General features: G+C 48.1%; 1 protein-coding gene across 1 annotated transcript in view; it reads left to right on the plus strand.

Annotated features, from left to right (window-relative positions):
- The window catches only part of KLHL22 (kelch like family member 22), a 41,004-nt gene that overhangs the window by 11,457 nt on the left and 8,616 nt on the right, over positions 1-20,931 (plus strand). Inside the window, exons 3-5 of the mRNA XM_049619739.1 lie at positions 5,219-5,384; positions 10,415-11,133; positions 18,193-18,385. Of these exons, the coding sequence (XP_049475696.1) occupies positions 5,219-5,384; positions 10,415-11,133; positions 18,193-18,385 (1,078 nt within the window). The remainder of the gene's footprint in view (positions 1-5,218; positions 5,385-10,414; positions 11,134-18,192; positions 18,386-20,931) is intronic.

Raw genomic sequence — 20,931 nt, forward strand, 5'->3', positions numbered from 1 at the left:
GAGCTGAAGTCAGACGCTTAACCAACTGAGCCACCCAGAGTTTTTAAGAGTACAGCTGAATAGTGTTAAGTGTATTCACACTGTTGTGGAAGGGGTCTCTAGAACTTTATCATCTCGCAAAACTGAAATTCTGCACCCATTAAACAACAACTTTCCATACCCTCCTCCCAGCCCTACCATTTCACTTTCTGTTTCTAGGAACTTTTTTTTTTTTAACATTTATTTTGAGAGCTCATGTGTGCATGTGCATACACATGCAAGCGGGGAGAGGGGCAGAGAGCAAGGGAGAGAGAGAAACCCAAGCAGGCTCCGCACTGAGCGTGGAGCCCCATGAACCTTGAGATCATGACCTGAGCCAAAATCAAGAGTTGATGCTTAACTTACTGAACCACCCAGGCACCCCTCTAGAACTTTTTATAAGTGGAATCCTATGTATTTGTCCTTTTGTGACTGGTTTCTTTCACTTAGCATAATCTCAAGTTTCATTCACGTTGTAGCATGTGTCAGAATTTCCTTCCTCTTTAAGGCTGAACAATGTCTCATTGTATGAATATACCATTTTGTTAATCCATTCATTTCTCAATGGATACTTGGGTTGTTTTGCCTCTTGGCTATTGTGAATGATGCTGTTATGAATGTGGATGTACAAATACCTTCTTAACACCTTCCTTTCAGTTCTTTTGGGTATGTACCCAAAAGTGGAATTGCTGGGTCATATGTTAATTCTATGTTTAATTTTTTGAGGAATTGTCATGCTGTTTTCCACAGCAGCTGCCATCAGTTTAACATTCCCTCCAACAATGCAGAAGAGTTCCATTTTCTCTGTATTCTCACCAACACTTGTTACTTTGTTTTTGTTTTTGTTTTTGGGTTTTTTTTTTTTTTTTGGTAGTGGGCCATCCTAATAGGTATGAGGTATGGACATCATTTCAAAAGTTTTTCCCCTTTTAAAGTTTTTATTTTGACATAATTTCAGTGTTACAGAAAAGGGGTAAGACTATGATAAAGAATTAAGCACCCATTTTTGGTTAAAAACAACAAAACCAGAAGGAGTGCCTGCATATTTTATTTTTCTTTTGGCCTTTTTTTCCCTCCCTAACTCTTGGTGTTTTTTTTTTGTTTTTTTTTTAACGTTTATTTATTTTTGAGACAGAGAGAGACAGAGCATGAACAGGTGAGGAACAGAGAGAGAGGGAGACACAGAATCTGAAACAGGCTCCAGGCTCTGAGCTGTCAGCACAGAGCCCGATGCGGGGCTCGAACTCACGGACCGTGAGATCATGACCTGAGCTGAAGTCGGACGCTTAACCGACCAAGCCACCCAGGCGCCCCCCTAACTCTTGTTTTGAAAGATATCAATCCTATAGAAAAGCTGCAAGATCAGTGGAGTGAACACACCTGTGACCTTTGCTTAGATTCATTGGTTAACATTTTGCATATTCACTTCAGAGTAAGTTGCAGATATGACAGTTTTACTGGAAATACTTTATTGCACTTCTAAGAATAAGGGCCTTCTCTGGTATATCTTTAGTACCATTATAAATCTAAGAACATTTACAGTCATTCCATAATTTTATCTGATGTTCATATTTAGATTTCCCTAGTTTTCCTCAAAATGTTTTCTGTCTCCTCCCACCCCTCCCCATTCAGGATCTAGTCAAGGTCCATGCAATGCTTGGATACCCCAAAGAGTGAGTCAGGGTACCACAGAGTGGGAAAGCACCCCCTGAGAGTGTATGCATGGAGTAAAATATCTAGGAATTAGACATAACGTGCGAGTGTCAAGTCTGTGAGCAGGTGACCTATAAGACCTGCAAAGAGACCCAGAGGCTGGCTTGTGAGATAGAGTCCATTGTGTCCATCACAAAGATGCTAGCTCTCTCTGTATGAGTCTAGATGTGTAATGCATTCCCTATAAAAACATCAAGAGACTTGAGGCACCTGGTGGCTCAGTTGGTTGGGCATCTGACTTCAGCTCAGGTTATGATCTCAGTTTGTGAGTTCATGCCCTGCCTCAGGTTCTCTGCTATCAGCACAGAGCCTGTTTCAGATCCTCTGTCCCTCTCTCTATCTGCCCCTCCCTCCCCCCCAAAGTCAATAAACATTAAAAATTTTTTATTTTATTTTTTTAATGTTTACTTTTGAGAAAGAGCACGAGTAGGGGAGGGGCAGAGAGGGAGACACAGAATCTGAAGCAGGCTCCGGGCTCTGAGCTATCAGCACAGAGCCCAACGCTGGACTCCAACTCACAAACCATAAGATCTTGACCTGAGCTGAAGACAGACATTCAGCCGACTGAGCCAACCAGGCGCCCCAACATAAAAAAAATTTTTTTTTTAAATCAAGAGACTTTATGGGGGCGGGAATTGCACATACTGATTCTAAAGTCCAAATTTTCAAAAGCAAGCAAGGCCAGGAAATTGTTGAGAAGGTAATGAAAGGAGACTGGCCCTACCCTACGTTAGTTAATGCATGTAACAGAGCTGCAGTAATCCAGGCTCCTGGTGCCTGAAGAAATGTTGGAATGTTACTGGGAAAGATGAGAGGTTTGAACACAGACACAAGCCTACCACAAACTTTGTATGTGGTAGAGATGGCTTCCCAAGTGGGGGAAGGTGATGATGGGTTAGTCCTCTTGAAAAACATAAAGTTGGACTGTTTTTAAAATTTTTGTTATGTTTATTTATTTTTGAGAGGGAGACACAGAGTGTGAGCCGGGGAGGGGCAGAGAGAGAGGGAGACACAGAAGCAGGCTCCAGGCTCCGAGCTGTTAGCACAGAGCCTGATGTGGGGCTCAAAGTCAGGAGCTCCGAGATCATGACCTGAGCAGAAGTTGGACGCTTAACCGATTGAGCCACCCAGGTGCCCCTGGGTTTTTTTTGTTTTTTGTTTTTAAATGTTTGTTTGTTTGTTTGTTTGTTTCAGAAAGAGAGGGAGCACAAATAGGAGAGGGGCAGTGAGGGAGACACAGAATCGGAAGCAGGCTCCAGGCTCCCAGCTGTCAGCTCAGAGCACAACGCGGGGCCCAAACCCACAAACTGTGAGATCATAACCTGAGCCAAAGTCAGATGTTTGACTGAGCTACCCAGGTGCCCCCTGGATAAATGTTTTTGATGTTTTTCCCTCATAGGGAAGAGCTGTTTTAAGTTTGGCATAAAACTCACAGGCAAAAAAAGAAAATGAGAAATTTGCATTCAAAACAGACAGACTTCTCCATGACAAAAGGCATCATAAAATCAAAAGATCTGAGGTAGAAGAAAAAATTTCAACTCATCCAAAAAAGGGCAGATTTTTCAAATTAACAAGACAGAGTCTAATAGAAAATGGACAAAGAATCTGGACTGTTCAGAAAGAATATAGAAATGACACTTTAAGGAGCACCTGGCTGTCTCAGTCAGAAGAGCACATGACTCTTGATCTCGAGGTCGTGAGTTCAAGCCCTATATTGGGTGTAGAGCTTATTAAAAAAGAAGAAGAAGAAGAAGAAGAAGAAGAAGAAGAAGAAGAAGAAGAAGAAGAAATAATAATAATAATAATAATAATGGCACTTAAACACTTGACAAGATTATCTGTCTGGTTCATTATAAGATTTCTCCCTTAGAAGATTGTTAGTATGTAGGCAGTATTATCAAAGTATAAATATATATAAACCCTGTGTCCCAGCAATTGCTTTCATAAGAATCCTGGCAAGCACTTAAGCAAAATGTAAGACCATCTGTCTGGTGAAATAATGGGAGATTAGAAGTAACCCAGGTATATCCCAGCAGCAGGGGGTTAAATCAACCATGATAGCCTTTACAGGAAGAGGGGCAGCCCTATGTATACCAGTAAGGAGCCATTTCCAAGATGCATTGCTAAGTCAAAACGTGATGTAGAATATAAGGTGCATACATGGAGTGTCTCTGGGTGTAGTGCTGCCCTGGAAAGAGGAACTGATGGCCTGGAGCAGAGGAGGAAGGGCTAGAGGGAGACTTTCACCCTGTTGTATATTTTAAGTCATGTACTGCACATATAATTTACCTAGTTGAAAAATAAACAAAAGGTAAAAAATAGCTACTCTGTCCTCTGTATGTTGCTGACTGTCATATTTCAGCCCTGCTGCCTCCCCTTTCTCCCCCAACCTTCTTCCCTCTGAACAACTAATTAAGTGGCTCCCCACTGGGATGCCTCAGAGGCATCTCACTGATGGTAACTGTGCTCTCTGGCCCCATTCCTCCCAAGTCCCCATCAGCCCAGCTAACCCAGCCAAGGGCCCTGATTCTTCCAGTGCTCTCCTAGATTTGGTTCTTCAGCATATTCTCCCTGCCACTGGGCCCTTCCCAGGCCTGCAGGAACCCTCCCTCCTGCAAAGTCTACTCATACCACTCTCCTGTGTAAAGTTCCCTGACAGTGCCTGGATTTTAATCCTGGCTCAGTCTTGACCTGGGGGAAGCAGGACCTGGCCCTGTTTTACCTGTTCAGTTCTTCCTTGCCCTGGCCTGGCTGCCTTGTTTACTGAACTCATCCTTGCTCCAGGACTTTGGCACCCGTCTCCTCTACCTGGAATGCTGTCTGCTGGCTGGTGAGGTGCCACCCAGCCCCATCTTGGTTCCTGAGAGCTAGCCTGTCTCTGCTCCTCATCACTCTCCACCGCTCCCCTCTCCCAGCTTGGTGCTCCTAGATCAGATGCCCAGTTGTGTTTCTTCCTAGCATTTCCTCACTCAGAAATGCCTTGTTCTTTAATTGCTGTTCTCTCTAGCATCAAACTCCATGTAAGTAGGAATCTTACACTTTACTTGACTGTTACACCTTTGACTCTGATTGGTATAGTTAGGCGCTCAGTTAATATATTTTGAATGGAATGAGTTTTATTGTTTCCCATTCATCCATTCTTTCATGACATGCCCTGGGCTGCTGCTGTGATCCAGGAAGTATATCATGGATACAGCAGAAAGCAAGCTGGACATTGTCCCTGTCCCTAAGAGGCTCATTCATGACACCTTGCAGCCCATGATGGTGATTTCTAGGATGGCTGTCCAAATTTGGTCAGGAGTTTGTGGGCACCTTCTGTGGCAAGCATCAGTGCCCAGAGCACAGAGTGAGCTGATACTCTATTGCACGTCACTGCTGGGTCAGCCTGCCTCCTGTTCTGGATGCTCTCACTCTTTGCGGCCTGGGCTGGCATTCTGATTGATAATACATTGATACAACAACACTGTTTCATGTTTTTACTTTGCAGAGGGATGTTTGCTGGAGGATTGAAGGAGATGGAGCAGGAAGAAGTCCTGATCCACGGCGTGTCCTACAATGCCATGTGCCAAATCCTGCATTTCATTTATACCTCTGAGTTGGAGCTCAGCCTGAGCAATGTTCAGGAGACGCTGGTTGCTGCCTGCCAGCTGCAGGTGAGGCTGCCCTCGCTCCAGCAAGGCAGACCCAAACCCAGGGGTGTTCTGCAGGTATCTGCAGGGCAGTGGTATGAGGAGGATCAGCAGGCGAAGATGCCAGGCAGCAAAAGAGCCTACAGGTCGGGCAGAGGCTCTTGGGTGGTACATGGCTCAGCCAGTTCTGGGCGCTGAAGCATAGCTGCTCCAAATGCCTCCAGGTCCAGGCTCCTTCTCTGCCTTTGCCCTCTGCTCTTCTGCTGGTTACTTTCCTTCTACCTGGCCTCTCTGCCACTCAGAAGATCCTGCATGTAAACACGGGGGCCGACCCTGAGGTGGGTACATGATGTCCTTCGTGCCCCAGCGTCCGACAAAGCTGAGCTCCCATGGTTGCCCAGGCCCTTTCTGCTCGTCCCCCCACTTGGCTTTGTCAGTCTGTTTGAAACCACTTTCCTTTTTGTCATTGAACTTTGAATAGTTGTTTTCCTACAGAACGCCGAAAGTTTTCTGAGGCTTTGACAGTGTGACTTATATTTTAGAAGGCTGTATTAGCTCGGCAGTGTGGGTACAGTCACTCAGGGGTGGGCCTGCCTGTGCCTTTGCTCTCAGGAGCCATCATCAGATGGTTTCCTCTGGCTGGAGAGACTTCTCGCCTTACATTTGTTGAAAGTGAAAATGAAATGCTATGGTGAGTTTATTATCCTGACCTTTTCTCAGGTCAGAGCATGTTTGGGGCCATCAGAAAGAATGCAGTTCTGGAAAACCAACCTGTTTAGGGGTGTCAGGAGGCCCCACCCTGCGTGGCAGGGCCCCGGCAGTTCCCTGCACATTCACTCACACATGGGCGGGTGGGGGGCCCGTACTTGTTGGGTTGGTTTGACCACAGCTCTTCCTATGCCACGAGTGGGTAGAGCCAGTGCTCCTGAGCACTTTAGTGTCTCTGAGGTCATTGTGAGGGGTAGCACGGGATGGGCATCCCTGCTTCACCTCGAGCAGCCTGGCTTTTGGGGATTTGATTTTTAACATATTGGGATTCTATGCAATGTTCCTTTTTTTTTTTTTTTTAATGCTCATTTATTTTGAGAGAGAACAAGCACGTGGGAGGGGAAGAGAGAGAGGAAAGAGAATCCCAAACAGGCACTGTAAATGTGGAGCCCAATGAGGGGCTTGATCCCACAACTCTGGGATCATGACCTGAGCCGAAATCAAGAGTCAGATGCTCAACCAACTGAGTATCCCTGGTGCCCCTGCAGTTTTGTTTTTTGTTTTTTATTTGTGTGTTTTTGGGTTTTTTTGTTTTTTGTTTTGTTTTTAATTTTATTCAAATCCCAGCCAGTTAACATACAGCGTGGTAATGGTTTCAGGAGTAGAATTTAGTGATTCATCACTTACATATAACACCCAGTGCTCATCCCAACAAGTGCCTTGCAATGTGGTTTTTAAAGCAAGTTTGACTTGGCATAAGAGTTCCAAGTCCATAGGCCCGCCAGGGTCCTGTTTGTTCATGTAGCCAGTGACCACATTCTCCCCTTGCGCTGTGCCTTGCACTAATTCAGGATCACACTGTTCGTGGTGTCCCCAGAGACTTGGATTTGAATCTCAGTGAGACTGTCACCACTGGGTAACCTCTAGCAAGGACTCCTTTCTCCGAGCCTCTTGTGGGCTCCTGCACTGGGCAAGCCTGGGGTGATTCCTCTGTGAGCTTCCCCAGCAGAGGGTCCACTGCTGTGACCATGAGGATGGAAAGGAGACAATGACATGGCCCCTGGATTCTTCAGGAGCTGCTTCTCCGACCCACTGAGAGCTGTTTGCTCTCACTTTCAATCCTGAAACTGGTCCTCAGTGTCCTGGTCCGTGACAGATCAGAAGTAGTATTTTAGGAAGACAAGGCAAAGCAGAAGTGCCTGCCAAGGGAGAAAACAGGTGGTCAAGTGAACTTTTAGGGCTTAACAAAGCACAGTGGGAATGCTCCATGTGGGGCAGACGCATTCCTGGCACTTGGCAGGTTTTCCTTCAGCTCTCATCTTGTGACCTGGCAAGCACTGAGTATCTTGTGAATGTGAAAAAAATAAAGGTAAAAAGATTTTAAACGTTTATTAATAAGCTTCACATACCAGCAGAATTATTGTATGTGCAATGGTTAATTTGTTGATGATAAGTGAGATATTCACATTAAAATTTTTTTTAATGTTTATTTTTGAAAGAGAGAAAGAGAGAGAAACAGTGTGAGTGGGGGTGGGGGAGGGGCAGAGAGAGAGGGAGACACAAAACTCAAAGCGGGCTCTAGGCTCCACACTGTCAGCACAGAGCCCCATGTGGGGCTCATACTCACGAACTGTGAGATCATGACCTGAGCCAAAGTCGGATGCTTACCGACTAAGCCACCCAGCACCTCAAGGCATTTCCGCTTTTAGGGCTATTCTAAAATCCTGTTTTCCTAAAGAACTTAGCGATGCTTGGGCAGCTTTCCCCAGAGCCCTCCCCTCTGTCTCCGCCCTGCCTTGCTCTGGTTGTTTAATCACCAGGTGGCCTCTAAGCCTGTGGCTCACTTCTCAGCTCCCACCTCAGCAGTGTTGTCTCTCGCTCTCCTTCCATCTCATTCGTTCTTCTGCACGATTGGACACGGGCAGGTGCCAGCCACCTGTGACCCCTGTGCTGGCTGGAGTCATGCGGGCCTCTGCCCAGTCAGGGTGGCTCCCAGCCTTTTAAGAACCTAGTGGGATTCCCAGGATGGGTGCTAGGCAAGCGTCTGGAACGCTCTGCTGGCAGTTCTTAGCTCGTGGGTGCTTCAGGGCCATCTCCTGGGGAAGGGGGTGGGTTCCCTGGGCCTGCATCTTTGGCTGAGCCTGCAGTTGTGGGGGTTGTGGCAGGACAATAGAGCTGGATGTTTCTAGAGAGCCTGGGTAGGGGGGGCATGAGTCCTAGGTGCCTTCCAAACCAGGGGTAATTGATACAGTGGCCACTGTGCTGCTTCCTGATTCTCTGGAGATTCAGTACTTCTGATCTGAAAGGTTTTACTCTGTGCCAGGTAGTTCCTGGGTACCATCTCATCTTCAACTTACTGCTCTCCACTTTATTTTTTTTCATTTTTATTTTTTTTGAGTTAATTATTTTTTTTTTGGTTTTCTTATTTTTTTTAATATAATTTATTGTCAAATTGGCTTAAATACAACACCCAGTGCTGATCCCAGCAAGTGCCCTCCTCAATGCCCATCACCCATTTTCCCCTCTCCCCCACCCCCCCATCCACCCTCAGTTTGTTCTCAGTATTTAAGAGTCTTTTGCAGTTTGCCTCCCTCCCTCTCTGTTTGTAACTATTTTTTTCCCCTTCCCTTCCCCCATGGTCTTCTGTTAAGTTTCTTAAGATCCACATATGAGTGAAAACATATGATATCTGTCCTTTTCTGACTGACTTTTTCATTCAGCATAATACCTTCCTGTTCCATCCATGTTGCTGCAAATGGCATGATTTCATTCTTTCTCATTGCCAAATAGTATTCCATTATATATATAAACCACATCTTTATCCATTCATCGATTGATGAACATTTAGGCTCTTTCCATAATTTGGCTATTGTTGAAAGCACTGCTATAAACATTGGGGTACATGTGCCCCTATAAATCAGCACCCTTGTATCCCTTGGGTAAATTCCTAGTAGTGCTATTGCTGGGTCATAGGGTAGTTCTATTTTTAATTTTTTCAGGAACCTCCACACTTTTCCAGAGCAGCTGCACCAGTTTGCATTCCCACCAACAGTGCAAGAGGGTTCCTGTTTCTCCATTTCCTCACTAGCATCTATTGTTTCCTGAGTTGTTAATTTTAGCCACTCTGGTGTGAGGTGGTATCTCAGTGTGGCTTTGATTTGTGTTTCCCTAATGATGAGTGACATTGAGCATCTTTTCATGTGTCTGTTGGCCATCTGGATGTCTTCTTTGGAAAAGTGTCTATTCATGTCTTCTGCCCATTTCTTTACTGGATTATTTGTTTTTTGGGTGTTGAGTTTGGTAAGTTCTTTATAGATTTTGGACACTAGCCCTTTATCCGATATGTTATTTGCAAAATATCTTTTCCCATTCCGTTGGTTGCCTTTTAGTTTTGTTGATTGTTTCCTTTGCAGTGCAGAAGCTTTTTATCTTGATGAGGTCCCAATAGTTCATTTTTGCTTTTAATTCCCTTGCCTTTGGAGATGTGTCAAGTAAGAAATTGCTGCAGCTGAGGTCAAAGAGGTTTGTTGCCTGCTTTCTCCTCTAGGGTTTTGAAGGTTTCCTGTCTCACATTTAGGTCTTTCATCCATTTTGAGTTTATTTTTGTATATGGTGTAAGAAAGTGATCTAGTTTCATTCTTCTACATGTCCAGTTCTCCCAGCACCATTTGCTAAAGAGACTTTTTTCCATTGGATGCTATTTCCTGCTTTGTCAAAGATTAGTTGGCCATACATTTGTGGGTCTAATTCCGGGTTCTCTATTCTATTCCATTGGTGTATGTGTCTGTTTTTGTGCCAATACCGTACTGTCTTGATGTTTACAGCTTTGTAGTAGAGGGTAAAGTCTGGGCTTGTGATGCCTCCTGCTTTGGTTTTCTTTTTCAGTATCACTTTGGCTATTCAGGATCTTCTTGTGGTTCCATACAAACTTTAGGATTGTTCTAGCTTTGAGAAGAATGCCAGCGCGTTTTGATTGGGATCGATTGAATGTGTAGATTGCTTTGGGTAGTATTGATGTTTTAACAATATTTATTCTTCTAATCCAGGACTGCTCTCTACTTTAATCGCTTCTCTTATAAATGAGGAAACTGAGGCTCAGAGAGGTTAAGAATGTGCTACAGATCTCTTTGAAGCCCAGGTTTAAACCCAGTCAGTCTGCAGTGAGCCCCAATCATCTCTACTATTGGGGGAGAGCAGCTGCGCCAGGCCTCCACTTCGGGAAAGGTCAGGGGTGGTGGAAGGGGGCCAGCTGTAAACAATAGCTTCGCGTCCACTGTTATCCTCTGTCTCCCTCACTCAGACACTGTTCCCAGCCCAGGCTTGAATGGGGCTTGTTCTTTTCACAGATCCCAGAAATCATCCATTTCTGCTGTGATTTCCTCATGTCCTGGGTGGATGAAGAGAACATCCTTGATGTCTACCGGCTGGCGGAGCTGTTTGACTTGAGCCGTCTGACTGAGCAGCTGGACACCTACATCCTCAAAAACTTTGTGGCCTTCTCTCGGACTGACAAGTACCGCCAGCTTCCCCTGGAGAAGGTCTACTCCCTCCTTAGCAGCAACCGCCTGGAGGTCTCCTGTGAGACCGAAGTGTATGAGGGTGCCCTGCTCTACCATTACACCCTGGAGCAGGTGCAGGCCGACCAGATCTCGCTGCACGAGCCCCCCAAGCTCCTTGAGACCGTGCGTTTCCCCCTGATGGAAGCTGAGGTCCTCCAGCGGCTGCACGATAAGCTGGACCCCAGCCCACTGAGGGACACGGTGGCCAATGCCCTCATGTACCACCGCAATGAGAGCCTGCAGCCCAGCTTGCAGGGCCCTCAGACAGAGCTGCGGTCGGACTTCCAGTGTGTTGTGGGCTTTGGGGGCATTCATTCCACGCCATCCACTGTCCTGAGTGACCAGGCCAAGTACCTGAACCCCCTGCTGGGAGAGTGGAAGCACTTTACCGCCTCCCTGGCCCCCCGCATGTCCAACCAGGGCATTGCGGTGCTCAACAACTTTGTGTACCTGATCGGAGGGGACAACAATGTCCAGGGCTTTCGTGCCGAGTCCCGGTGCTGGAGGTAGGCATGGGTGCTTGGCTGAGACTTGGTCTGTGGGTGACGCTGTGGTGCAGGAGTTGTGGGCCCAGGAGGCTGCTTATGGAGTGGGGTCTGCAAGGGCCGAGGCTGTAGCCTTTTAAATTAATCTTGTGGCTCGTCGGGGTAGGTCTGTTTTGTGGAGTAAAGTCCAGGTTAATTTGGAGAGTGAGGGCTGTGGTGAGGCAAGGAAGAGGGGACCCAGCATGCTTCCTTTCGCTGTTCTTTTCCTCTCAAACCCACTCACCATGGGTCATACCCACTGTCTTGTTGGTGAGGGTCTAGGTTGTGATTGTGCACTTGGACTGGCCAAACACAGGGAGGGGACCTAGTTGCCAGGAACACTGGGCAGGGCAGCTTCTCCTTCCATCTCGCCCTCTCCAGCTTTGACATGTATCGTCCAGGGCTCCCTCTGCTAGGCAGCTCTGCCCTCTGAAGCACAGGCGTTGGTGGAGGATGGCTTCCGGTCGTCCCTCCCTCTTCTGCAGTGTACAGTTCTCAGCCTACGGGACCCAAAAGACAGGCATCGCTGAACCTCGTGCCAGGTTTCACCACCCTTGCCTGCCCTGTCGTCAGTGGTGTTGCCGGACATGGGGTCCCCCGAGGTCCTCTGAGGAGGCAGTTTTTCAAGAAGGAGTGGGATTTTGTGATGTACTATATATGTTTTTGCTATATGTTAGGTCTATATCCACAGTTTCTGGTTCACAGCTCCCAGAACTCAGAATTTCCTAAGGGAGGAGAGTGCTAATTTTGTCTTGTGTTATGTTAATGAGGTGACTTTGGAAGACCCCAAGTGTAAGGGGGTGCTGGTTACTGGGAGAACCAGCCCTGTGTTTAGAGGGTTGGAATTTCAGGCCTACCCGCTGACCTTGGGGAGGGCAGAAGGGCTGGTGGCTGAGTCAGTCGCCAGTGGCCAGTGATTTAATCAATCGTGCCTATATCGTGAAGCCTCCATAAAAACCCAAAAGAGGGGGTTGGGAGAGCTTCGGGATTGGTGAACACCGAGTTGGAGGTGCTGGGAGATTGGCACACCTGGAGGGGGCAAGGAAGCTCCCTACTCTTTCCCCAGACCTTGCTCTATCTATCTCTTCCTGTCTGGCTATGGCTGTTCCTGATTTATATCCTTTATAACAAACAGGTAATCTAGTAAATACGTTTTTCTGAGTTCTGTGAGCCGCTCTAGCAGGTTAATTGAAACCCAAGTAGGGGTTCATGGGAACCTCTGATTTATAGCCAGTTGGTCATAGGCACAACCTGGTGCTTCAGAGTGATATTCTGAGCCAGAGGGGGTTATTGGAACCTCCAGCTGGTAGCTCGTAGGTCAGAAGCATAGTAAACAGCCTGAGCTTGTGAGTAGTGTCTGAAATGGGGACAGGTGGGGTGGGGAGGCATCTTGTAGACTGAGCCCTTAGCCTGTGGGATCTGATGCTTTCTCCAGATAGATAGTGTTAGAATTGAGTTGAATTGTAGGACTCAGTTGGTGTTCCAAGAATTGCTTATTAATGTGCAGAAAGTGTTGTGGTTCCCCCCACCCCTACCCCCCGCCACCGCCCTGCCCCAACACGCATTGGAACTGAGTACAGAAACCCAAAAGAGGGGGTTTTGTGGACTGTCATGGTCTGTAGGATGCTTCCAGCTCTGTCAGTCTATGGAGCTATGATCTCACAAATCCACTTTTGAGGGCAGAACAAAGAAACCAACGCAGATCCCCATAGCCTCAGCTACCATTAGGTGTCTAGGGCCCCTCCACTGTGCTTTGGCTTGATATCGTGGGATTTGGTGCATGTGGGAAGTCTCCATCTTCTGTAGGCTGAAGGAAAGCTGGCATTGCAGAGAGACAGATTGCCAGCTGCTTCCATGGCTGTGAGGTACTGACCAAGTTCATGTTCATGTTTCCATCTTTGGGGGTGGAGGTGGGATCTGGCCTGGCCATGCCCCATGAGGGCCCCAGCACTTCTGCTGGGAAGAAATCACCTTTGTTAAACTGATGAGACGCAAAGCTTGGCAGCTCAGTTGAGGTTAAACAGGAGGACATGCTGAGTACAGAAAGGAGGAAACAATACTTTGATTTTCTCTCTAACAGAATAACCTCCACAGTGGGTGTGGCAGCACCAGGTTCAGCCTTCCCTTGAAAAGCCTCAAAGCTTCCTTTTTAGGGGCCTGTTTCTTTCACAGTGGGAGGGCCAAAGCCACATCTCCCTGCTGAGGCAACCCACAGACCTACAAAACAGACCTCTCCAGGGTGTTATGGTCACCAGCCTTTAGCATACAACGGGGTGGTTGTATGCCCACTGGGAGGCCAGCCCTGGGGCTTTCCCAGAGGGCCATGCCGGCAACAGTTGGGGCCACTGCCTGCCCTTAGTCTACCCTTTTACTGCTTTGATGTCCGTTGCACTCAAGACTAGTCTAAATTCCCCATTGGTGAACATGTGCTCTGAGTCCCAAGCCAAACTCTGGAAAATGCTAGTATCAGCACCAGTGTTTGATAACCATGGCCTCAAACTCCAGTGAGAAGGTTAGGTCACTGTGGCAGGTAGGGTTGGTGAGGCCTACCTGGCAAGGGGAGGTATCTCAGAAGGGTTGGGATGCAGTATCTGCCTGGGGTGATGGGGTGGTGATGAGGGCCCTGGTGTCTGTTCTCTCTATAGGGTGAGAGTTCCTTTAATCTCTTCATAGACTTTTAAAACTGCCAGATGGGTCTTAATTTGAATGGTCTAAGAGTTAGGTTCTCTTCCCTCTCCCCTTCCTTAATTTACCAGCCTTAGGGTCTACAGACTCTCAGAATATGAAAAGACAAAATTTGCAGTTAGTTAGAGTTTGCATTTTGAGGCTTGAGGATTTAACAGATTATATCAGAACACTGGTATAGGAGCTGCATATAGGAAGTTAACTCTCTTGGAGCAAATTTTATTTGTACCCCTCCCCCACCCCGCTTTCAAAAGTCCACATTATTCCACTTTGCTTTCATGAAAGACCTATGTTAGTGCCTATTTTCACTAACCAGTAGAATTCCAAAGAGGATTTTCACTTTTACAAAAACAAGATGAAAAGAGAAGATCATGTTCAGCATTGGTTTAGCAGTGAGCCTTTATAGAGGAGCTTGCACCCTTAGCGAGATGGCCCTTCCAAGTGCCTTCCCCAGGAATGACACCCAGCATCTCAGCATCAAGTGGCCATAGCTTTGAACTCTATTTGTAAGCATCTGTGCTTTATCTCCATTTATTTTGTGCATTCATTAGCAAGGTGTGACTTCAGGTATCAGAAAAGCCCTGAGAACGGTTATTTTTTGGGCCTGGGAATGCTCAAATTTTTTTCCATGTAAACTAATTGTAATTGCTCTGTTTTATGCCATTTCAACTTCTGAAAGGTTTCCAAGAACACCCTACTTTCAGATGGGAGAGGGCAGAGCCTGTACTGATATGCCTTACCTGGGAGTGGCTTTTTGCCCTCTGACCTTACTTAGAATAGCCACTTGTTTTTAACGTGGGGCATTCCCATGTCTGTTTGTATTTTAAAATATATTTTAAACATTTCTTTGATTGTAAGGGACTTCATCAATAGTCATAGGAATGTTGGAGCGCCTGGGTGGCTCAGTTGGTTAAGCATCTGACTTCGGCTCAGGTCATGATCTCACGGTTTGTGAGTTTGAGCCCCGCATCAGTCTCTGTGCTGACAGCTCAGAGCCTGGAGCAGCTTCAGATTCTGTGTCTCCCTCTCTCTGCCCCTCCCCTGCTCATGCTCGTGCTCTCTCTCTCTCTCTCTCTCTCAAAGAATAAACAAACATTAAAAAAAAAAGTCATAGGAATGTTGGGGCACCTGGGTGGGTCAGTCGATTGAGTGTCCAACTTCAGCTCAGGTCATGATCTCACAGTTTGTAAGTTTTGAGCCCTTCATTGGGCTCACTGCTATCAACATAGAGCCCACTTCGGATCCTCTGTTCCCCTTTCTCTTTGCCCCTCCCTGCTCTTGCACATGCTTTCTCTCAGAAGTAAATAAACATTAAAAAAAAAAAAATAGCCATGGGAATGCTTAAGTTGTGGAAATACAGAAGAAAAACGGTCTGCTCAATTTAACAAGGACTCCAGAGCGTTTTGTATCCACTGTAGCTTGAGCTTCCAAGTTTGCAGTAGGGTGATCTAAATTCTGCCTTAAAGTGACTAGAACTGTTTATATCCTTCTGTAGCTAGTTTTTATTAGAAAAAATATTACTTGAGAACTTATTCTGACAAAGTAGAAAATCAAGAAAGAAATGTGGAATACAGGACACAGTGGGGAGATAAGAAATGAGAGCAACTGTGATTGTGTCTAAATTACTGATGTATGGTGTGTGTATGTATTGCGTGCGTGTGTGTGTGTTAAATCTGAAACTGCAAATCCAAATGAATGCATCTGAGGCAGCTGTGAGGGCCGGAAGGAAGCAAGCGGAAGCATCGGGTGGGTCTTGCTTGTCTCACTCTGGTGGATGATGCTGACTTGCACTTAACTAGAAACGGGGTTGGGGGAACATGTACATGAATGAGTGTTGTACACAGGAAAGGCAGTGGGAAGCGCCATCCCAGTCAGTTGGCAGGGCCTCACGAGTGCCGAGCCCCTGGACTGGCTTGGGCTCCGGTCCCCAGCTGGACCTTCAACTGGCTGGGCCTCTCGTCATTGAGTTCTTAACCGCCACCTTCTTGGGAGGCCCTTCCTGGTCCCCGTGAGAGAGCTCTGACCTCCCGGCCCCCTCTGCCCAATAGATTATGATCTCTGAGTAGATCACCCTCTCTGTACCTCAGTTCTTGTCCTTTGTGGCATTTGTCATTATATGGAGTGCTTGCTTACGTGTTCTCTTTAGCCTGCTTCCCATCTACAATGGAAAGAAGGGTCCTGGTCTGGAGTTTGCCTCTGGATTCGTAGCACTGAGCACCGTGCCTGATCCATGTTGGGTCGCCGGTGAATATTTGCAGAGTGACTGAATGATTTCACCTATGGTAATCTTTGTTCAATTCACTGATCCCTGAGTTACAGCGAAGTCTAAGAATACAGACTTGAGTCAGTCTTAACGAAGTCCCTTTCTGAGCCCTCACGATAGCTTTTGGAGGCAGGTGGCATCCCCCTGTTGGCCAGGTGCGGAAACTGAGTGAATGTCAAGGGAGGGAAATCAATGCCCAGACACACCCAGCTGGATGGGGCAGACCAGCTGTCCATCCTGGGTCTGTGTGACCCACATGCGTGTTCTTTCTCTCCTGTTGGCCCCAACCCCTGAGCACCTTGTTTCCTGTCATTCCTGTCTGTCAGGGAAGAGCTGGCCAAAAGGTGCAGGCAGGAAGAAGCAGCTGCCTAGCGCATCCGGATGAAACTTATCTCTTCACCAACCAGTGTGGGGCACAGACCCAGACCAAAGCAAACTTTGCTCACTCTCTAATGAGCCAGTTGAAGTTCAGCTTGTCTTCTTGGGGTTGGTCTTTCTGTGGAGAAATAACCACTTATCTGAAAGCGGCTGTAATTATGCATGAGCTATTGAGCAAGGAGGCTTCAGAAGCAGGCACTCAAGATGCTGGTGCCTGAGTGGATGTCCAAGGGAAGGGGACAGATGCAGGTCAGGGGAAGAGTGGGCTTGGCCCTTGGGCTCTCAGGGTCCTGGTCCCTCAAGGTTCTGTAATCGTCTGTATTGACCCAAGTAGCATACTCGCCAGTGTGCCCCACGGAGTGCCAGGCCTGGGGCATGGAGTGCGGCAGGGCTGAGTGCTGGCAAGGTTGGTGTGGACTGGGCTGTAAGGGCCTCCCCAGCTGCTAGGCTAGTGAGGATTTTGGTGTGAGTGGGGGCTTTGCTGCTGAGGGTAGGATCGGTGGGCAGAGGGAGTGTGGGGTTCCGTTCAGGACCGGTGAGCAGCCAGCTGGAGATGGTTAGGAGGCCTTTGCAGTGTGGGTCTGACATGCAGGAGGAGGAAGTGAGGGGTGATAGCTTGTCTCCTGGAGTGATTGAGATCCCGTGGGTTGGGCATGTGAGGCCCCTCAAAGGCAGATGAGGGGAAGCACGACCTCAGGGGGGCTATGGGAGGGGGGCAGCCACACAAAGCAGGTCAGAATGAAGTTGCTTGGGGATACAACTTTTTAAAAAAATGTTTATTTTTGAGAGAGAGAGTGGGCGATGGGCAGAGAGGGGTACAGAGGATCCAAAGCAGGCTCTGCGGTGACAGCAGAGAGCCCAGTGCGGAGCTTGATCTCCATGATTTGAGCTGAAGTCAGACACTTAACCGACTGAGCCATCCAGGCACCCCTCTCCATCAGCCTTTTAAAAAATCATATCCCCGGGGTGCCTGGGTGGCTTAGTTGGTTAAGCATCAGACTTGGCCCAGGTCATGATCTCGTGGTTTATGAGTCCCACATGGGACTCTGCATTGACGGTGTGGAGCCTGCTTGAGATCCCCCCCTCCCCCCGCCCAATCTCGCTCTCTCTCTCTCTCTCCCTCTCTTTCTACTCCTCCCCCATTTGTGCTTTCTCTTGCTCTCTCATGATAAATAAACCTTTAAAAAAAGGTTGATGGAGAAAGAGAGATGTGGGAGATGGCTCTCATTCCACCAGCTGGCAACAGGACAGCTTAGGAGAGGTACCTGAAGTGATGGAGGTGTGGTCTGTGACAGGATGCTGGCAGACGACTCTGGAGGGAGTGCTGGCATTGGCCATAGGCCGGGAGGCTGTTGTGCCTGTCCAGGGATGGGCATTCTTCAATGGGGATGGGACTGTGGGGACCATGGATCTGGATAGGTGAGATGGGGCAGCCTGGGGTGGACAGATAGGTGGGCTAGAAACCCCCCATGAGGTCACCCCTAGAATATGATGGCATCATGGGCAGAAACCCGAGTTCCTGGTCATGCTTTCCAGGCTCCATGCTGGGGACATATCCGTGTTCAGGCATGTAGCGGCCTGCTGGTGTGGCTGTGGGTAGGCCTGTGCTGGTGTGTGAGGGCAGCTGGGGTACAGTGATGGAGCAGGAGGTGTGGGCCTGCTGGGCAGGCTTTCTGGCCTATCAATGATCCACTGCCTTCATGTTCCCTCAAAAGGTATGACCCAAGGCACAACCGCTGGTTCCAGATCCAGTCCCTGCAGCAGGAACACGCCGACCTGTGTGTGTGTGTTGTGGGCAGGTACATCTATGCGGTGGCAGGTCGCGACTACCATAACGATCTGAATGCTGTGGAGCGTTATGATCCCACCACCAACTCCTGGGCTTACGTGGCTCCGCTCAAGAGGGAGGTAAGGAAGCCCCTCCAAGTGGGGCCTTCTCCTGTCTGCTTTCCTTAGACGGTGTGCAGAGTGAATGTGTGGCCAGGCCAGGGAACTAGGCCCAGTGGGTACCTCCAAAGACTCTGCACTGTGATTGGACGGGGGACCCCTGAGGTTCAGCCACCCCCGGGGAGATCCTCCCGAAGCACGCATCAGACTCCATTCCCCAGAATTTCACCTCTGTCTCGCCCATCAAGGGTCTCGCCACCTTGTCCCAGGAAGCTGCTTTAACCCTGCAGTTCAAATGTAGACAGAAGCCTTCCCCTTGTCTGTCCTTCAGGACAGTGGAGCTGAGCTGGGACGTGTCCAAAAATGTTAAACAGAAGGGACACTACCATAGAGGAGGTCTCAGGAGCCTCAGACTTACACAGGCCTCCTGGAGGGTGGGGCCTTTGAAAAGCCAGAAAACCAGTTTAGAAGTCGTATTTCATATTTATTCATTTGTTTTTTAAAATCATGTGCATCCTGCATAGTACTTTGGTCCGATTTGAAGATGTTTAAAATATGGTCATTGTGCAAAGGTGGTGTTTTAGGGATGTGCCTGTCTTATCTTATGGACTTGGGATATTAGGACCCTGGCTGTAAAACCAGGCACAAGTTCCTAGGGTAAGGAAGAGGCCTCAGTGATCCAGGTCCCATGTTTTGGGTCCTACCTCAGAGCGGGGTAGGCACCCTTCCCATATTGGCATTATAACTCGGGGAGCACCTTCTATGGCCCAGGCTACTTTTGGGCATCTCTGAGCCCTCTAGTGGCAGAGGATGGTGTGGGGACACACATGGGGCTATTTCCCAGGCTCTGCCATAAGAGCTCCTGCCTTTCTGAACCTCTTTCCAAACCTCCCCTCTTTATCTCTCACCTCTCTCCCAATTCCCTCAGGGTAGATTTTGACCTCAGGGGGGCTGAGGGTCTTCCTGATGGGCCCAGCTCTTTTCCAGGGCCCATGAGGCCTCTGAGACTGGGGTCTCCCACTGTAGTTCTCCCAGGTAGGAAGCTAGCCTGCTCCTTGCTCTTCAGCTTTGGGGAAGGAAGCCCCCTTTGGTGGGGTACTCACTATCCTCATTCTGGAAAAAGGAAAATATTTCGTATGGGAAAGATCAGGGGGTCATTGAGACCTGATGGACACCTGAATTCTGTTCTGGAAAGGAGTGAGTGGGAATGGGGGGCTCCAGGGGTTCTTTGTCTGGGGCTGCCTGGTGAAGCTGTAGTTCTCCGATGTGGCCACAGAGGGGCAGCCTCGATCTTCAACCTGCTTCTCCCCAGAATGTCAGTGTTCCTTCCTTCCTTCCTTCGTACTGTTTGTTCATTTCAGCTACTTTTTATTAAGCACCTACCATATACCGTGTTCTGGGGATCCAGTGGTGATAAGAAATGAGAAAGGATTTCGCACGCGCGCACACACACAGGTCATGGCGCTCACAGCCCATGTTAAGAGAGACTGCTTTTAACCTCTAAACAAATCATTAAAGTAACTGTCTATTGTGCTAAGTGTGTTGAAGGAAATTGAGAGAGTTGAGCTCAGCATTGCTCAGGGAGGGGTCTTTGGCAGGACTAACCCGAAAAGACTGGGGAAGACCCAAGCAAGATGTTGATTAGACCAGGGTCTAAAGGAAGCAGCTGTTGGGAGAGGGAAAAGAAGCTCCCAGGCCAGGAGGGGGACTTCCCAGTTCTGAATAAAGAGGGTTGGCATGAGGAGGGATTGTGAAGGGATGAGGGTAGAGGGGAGCAGCTCCTGAGCCATCAGGTGGTCCAGGTAGGGGCCACTGTGGCTTGTACTAGGGTGGAGGCTATGGGGAAGGAGGGAGATGGGCAGTTTCGAGGTGTAGTTTGGAAGTAAACTGACCAGACTTGCTGATGGATCAGATGTTAGAGAATGAAAGGGGATAGATCATGGAAGATGCCCAGGTGCCAGGTTTGAGCACCTGTGCTGATGACCAGGCCGCAGACCAAGAAGACAAATGAGTTTGGGAATGAAAAAGAAAAGGAAAGGTTTCATCTAGGACACGATAAATATTGCAATTGGAAATGTCAGTTTGGCATTAAAAGTGAGCTCAGGGGAAATAGAAATGTGGGGGATTTGTCAGGACATGATGGTGTGCACATGAACAGCTGTGATGAGCTCAGAGGAGCAGGGATGAAGAGAAGATTGTGGAGGGGCAGCCAAGGAGGTAGACGAGAAGCCTGCCAGAGAACAGGGGATTTTCTCCTGTGCGCAAAGGGGGCCCACAGGTCCCAGAGAAGGCAGCTATGCAGTCCACATTGCCAACTCAGAACCCACATTCAGACATAGCAAATGACCGAGAGGAAAAAGCTGTCACACAACCCCATCCATTTGTCATGTCCTCTCACCTGTTTCTTAAGGATCCTCATAATGCTGAGTCCCACCAACATGGCATCATTAAGAACTGGTTGCTGACATGCCCCCAACAGACCATGAACTCTCTGCCCCAGCAGCAGGCAGAGTGTTGCCTTCCTGTGTTCCAGAGGAGAAAAAGGAGATCTCTGCAGGGATCTCTAC

Source organism: Panthera uncia, assembly GCF_023721935.1.
Source record: "Panthera uncia isolate 11264 chromosome D3 unlocalized genomic scaffold, Puncia_PCG_1.0 HiC_scaffold_8, whole genome shotgun sequence".
Classification (NCBI taxonomy): domain Eukaryota; kingdom Metazoa; phylum Chordata; class Mammalia; order Carnivora; family Felidae; genus Panthera; species Panthera uncia.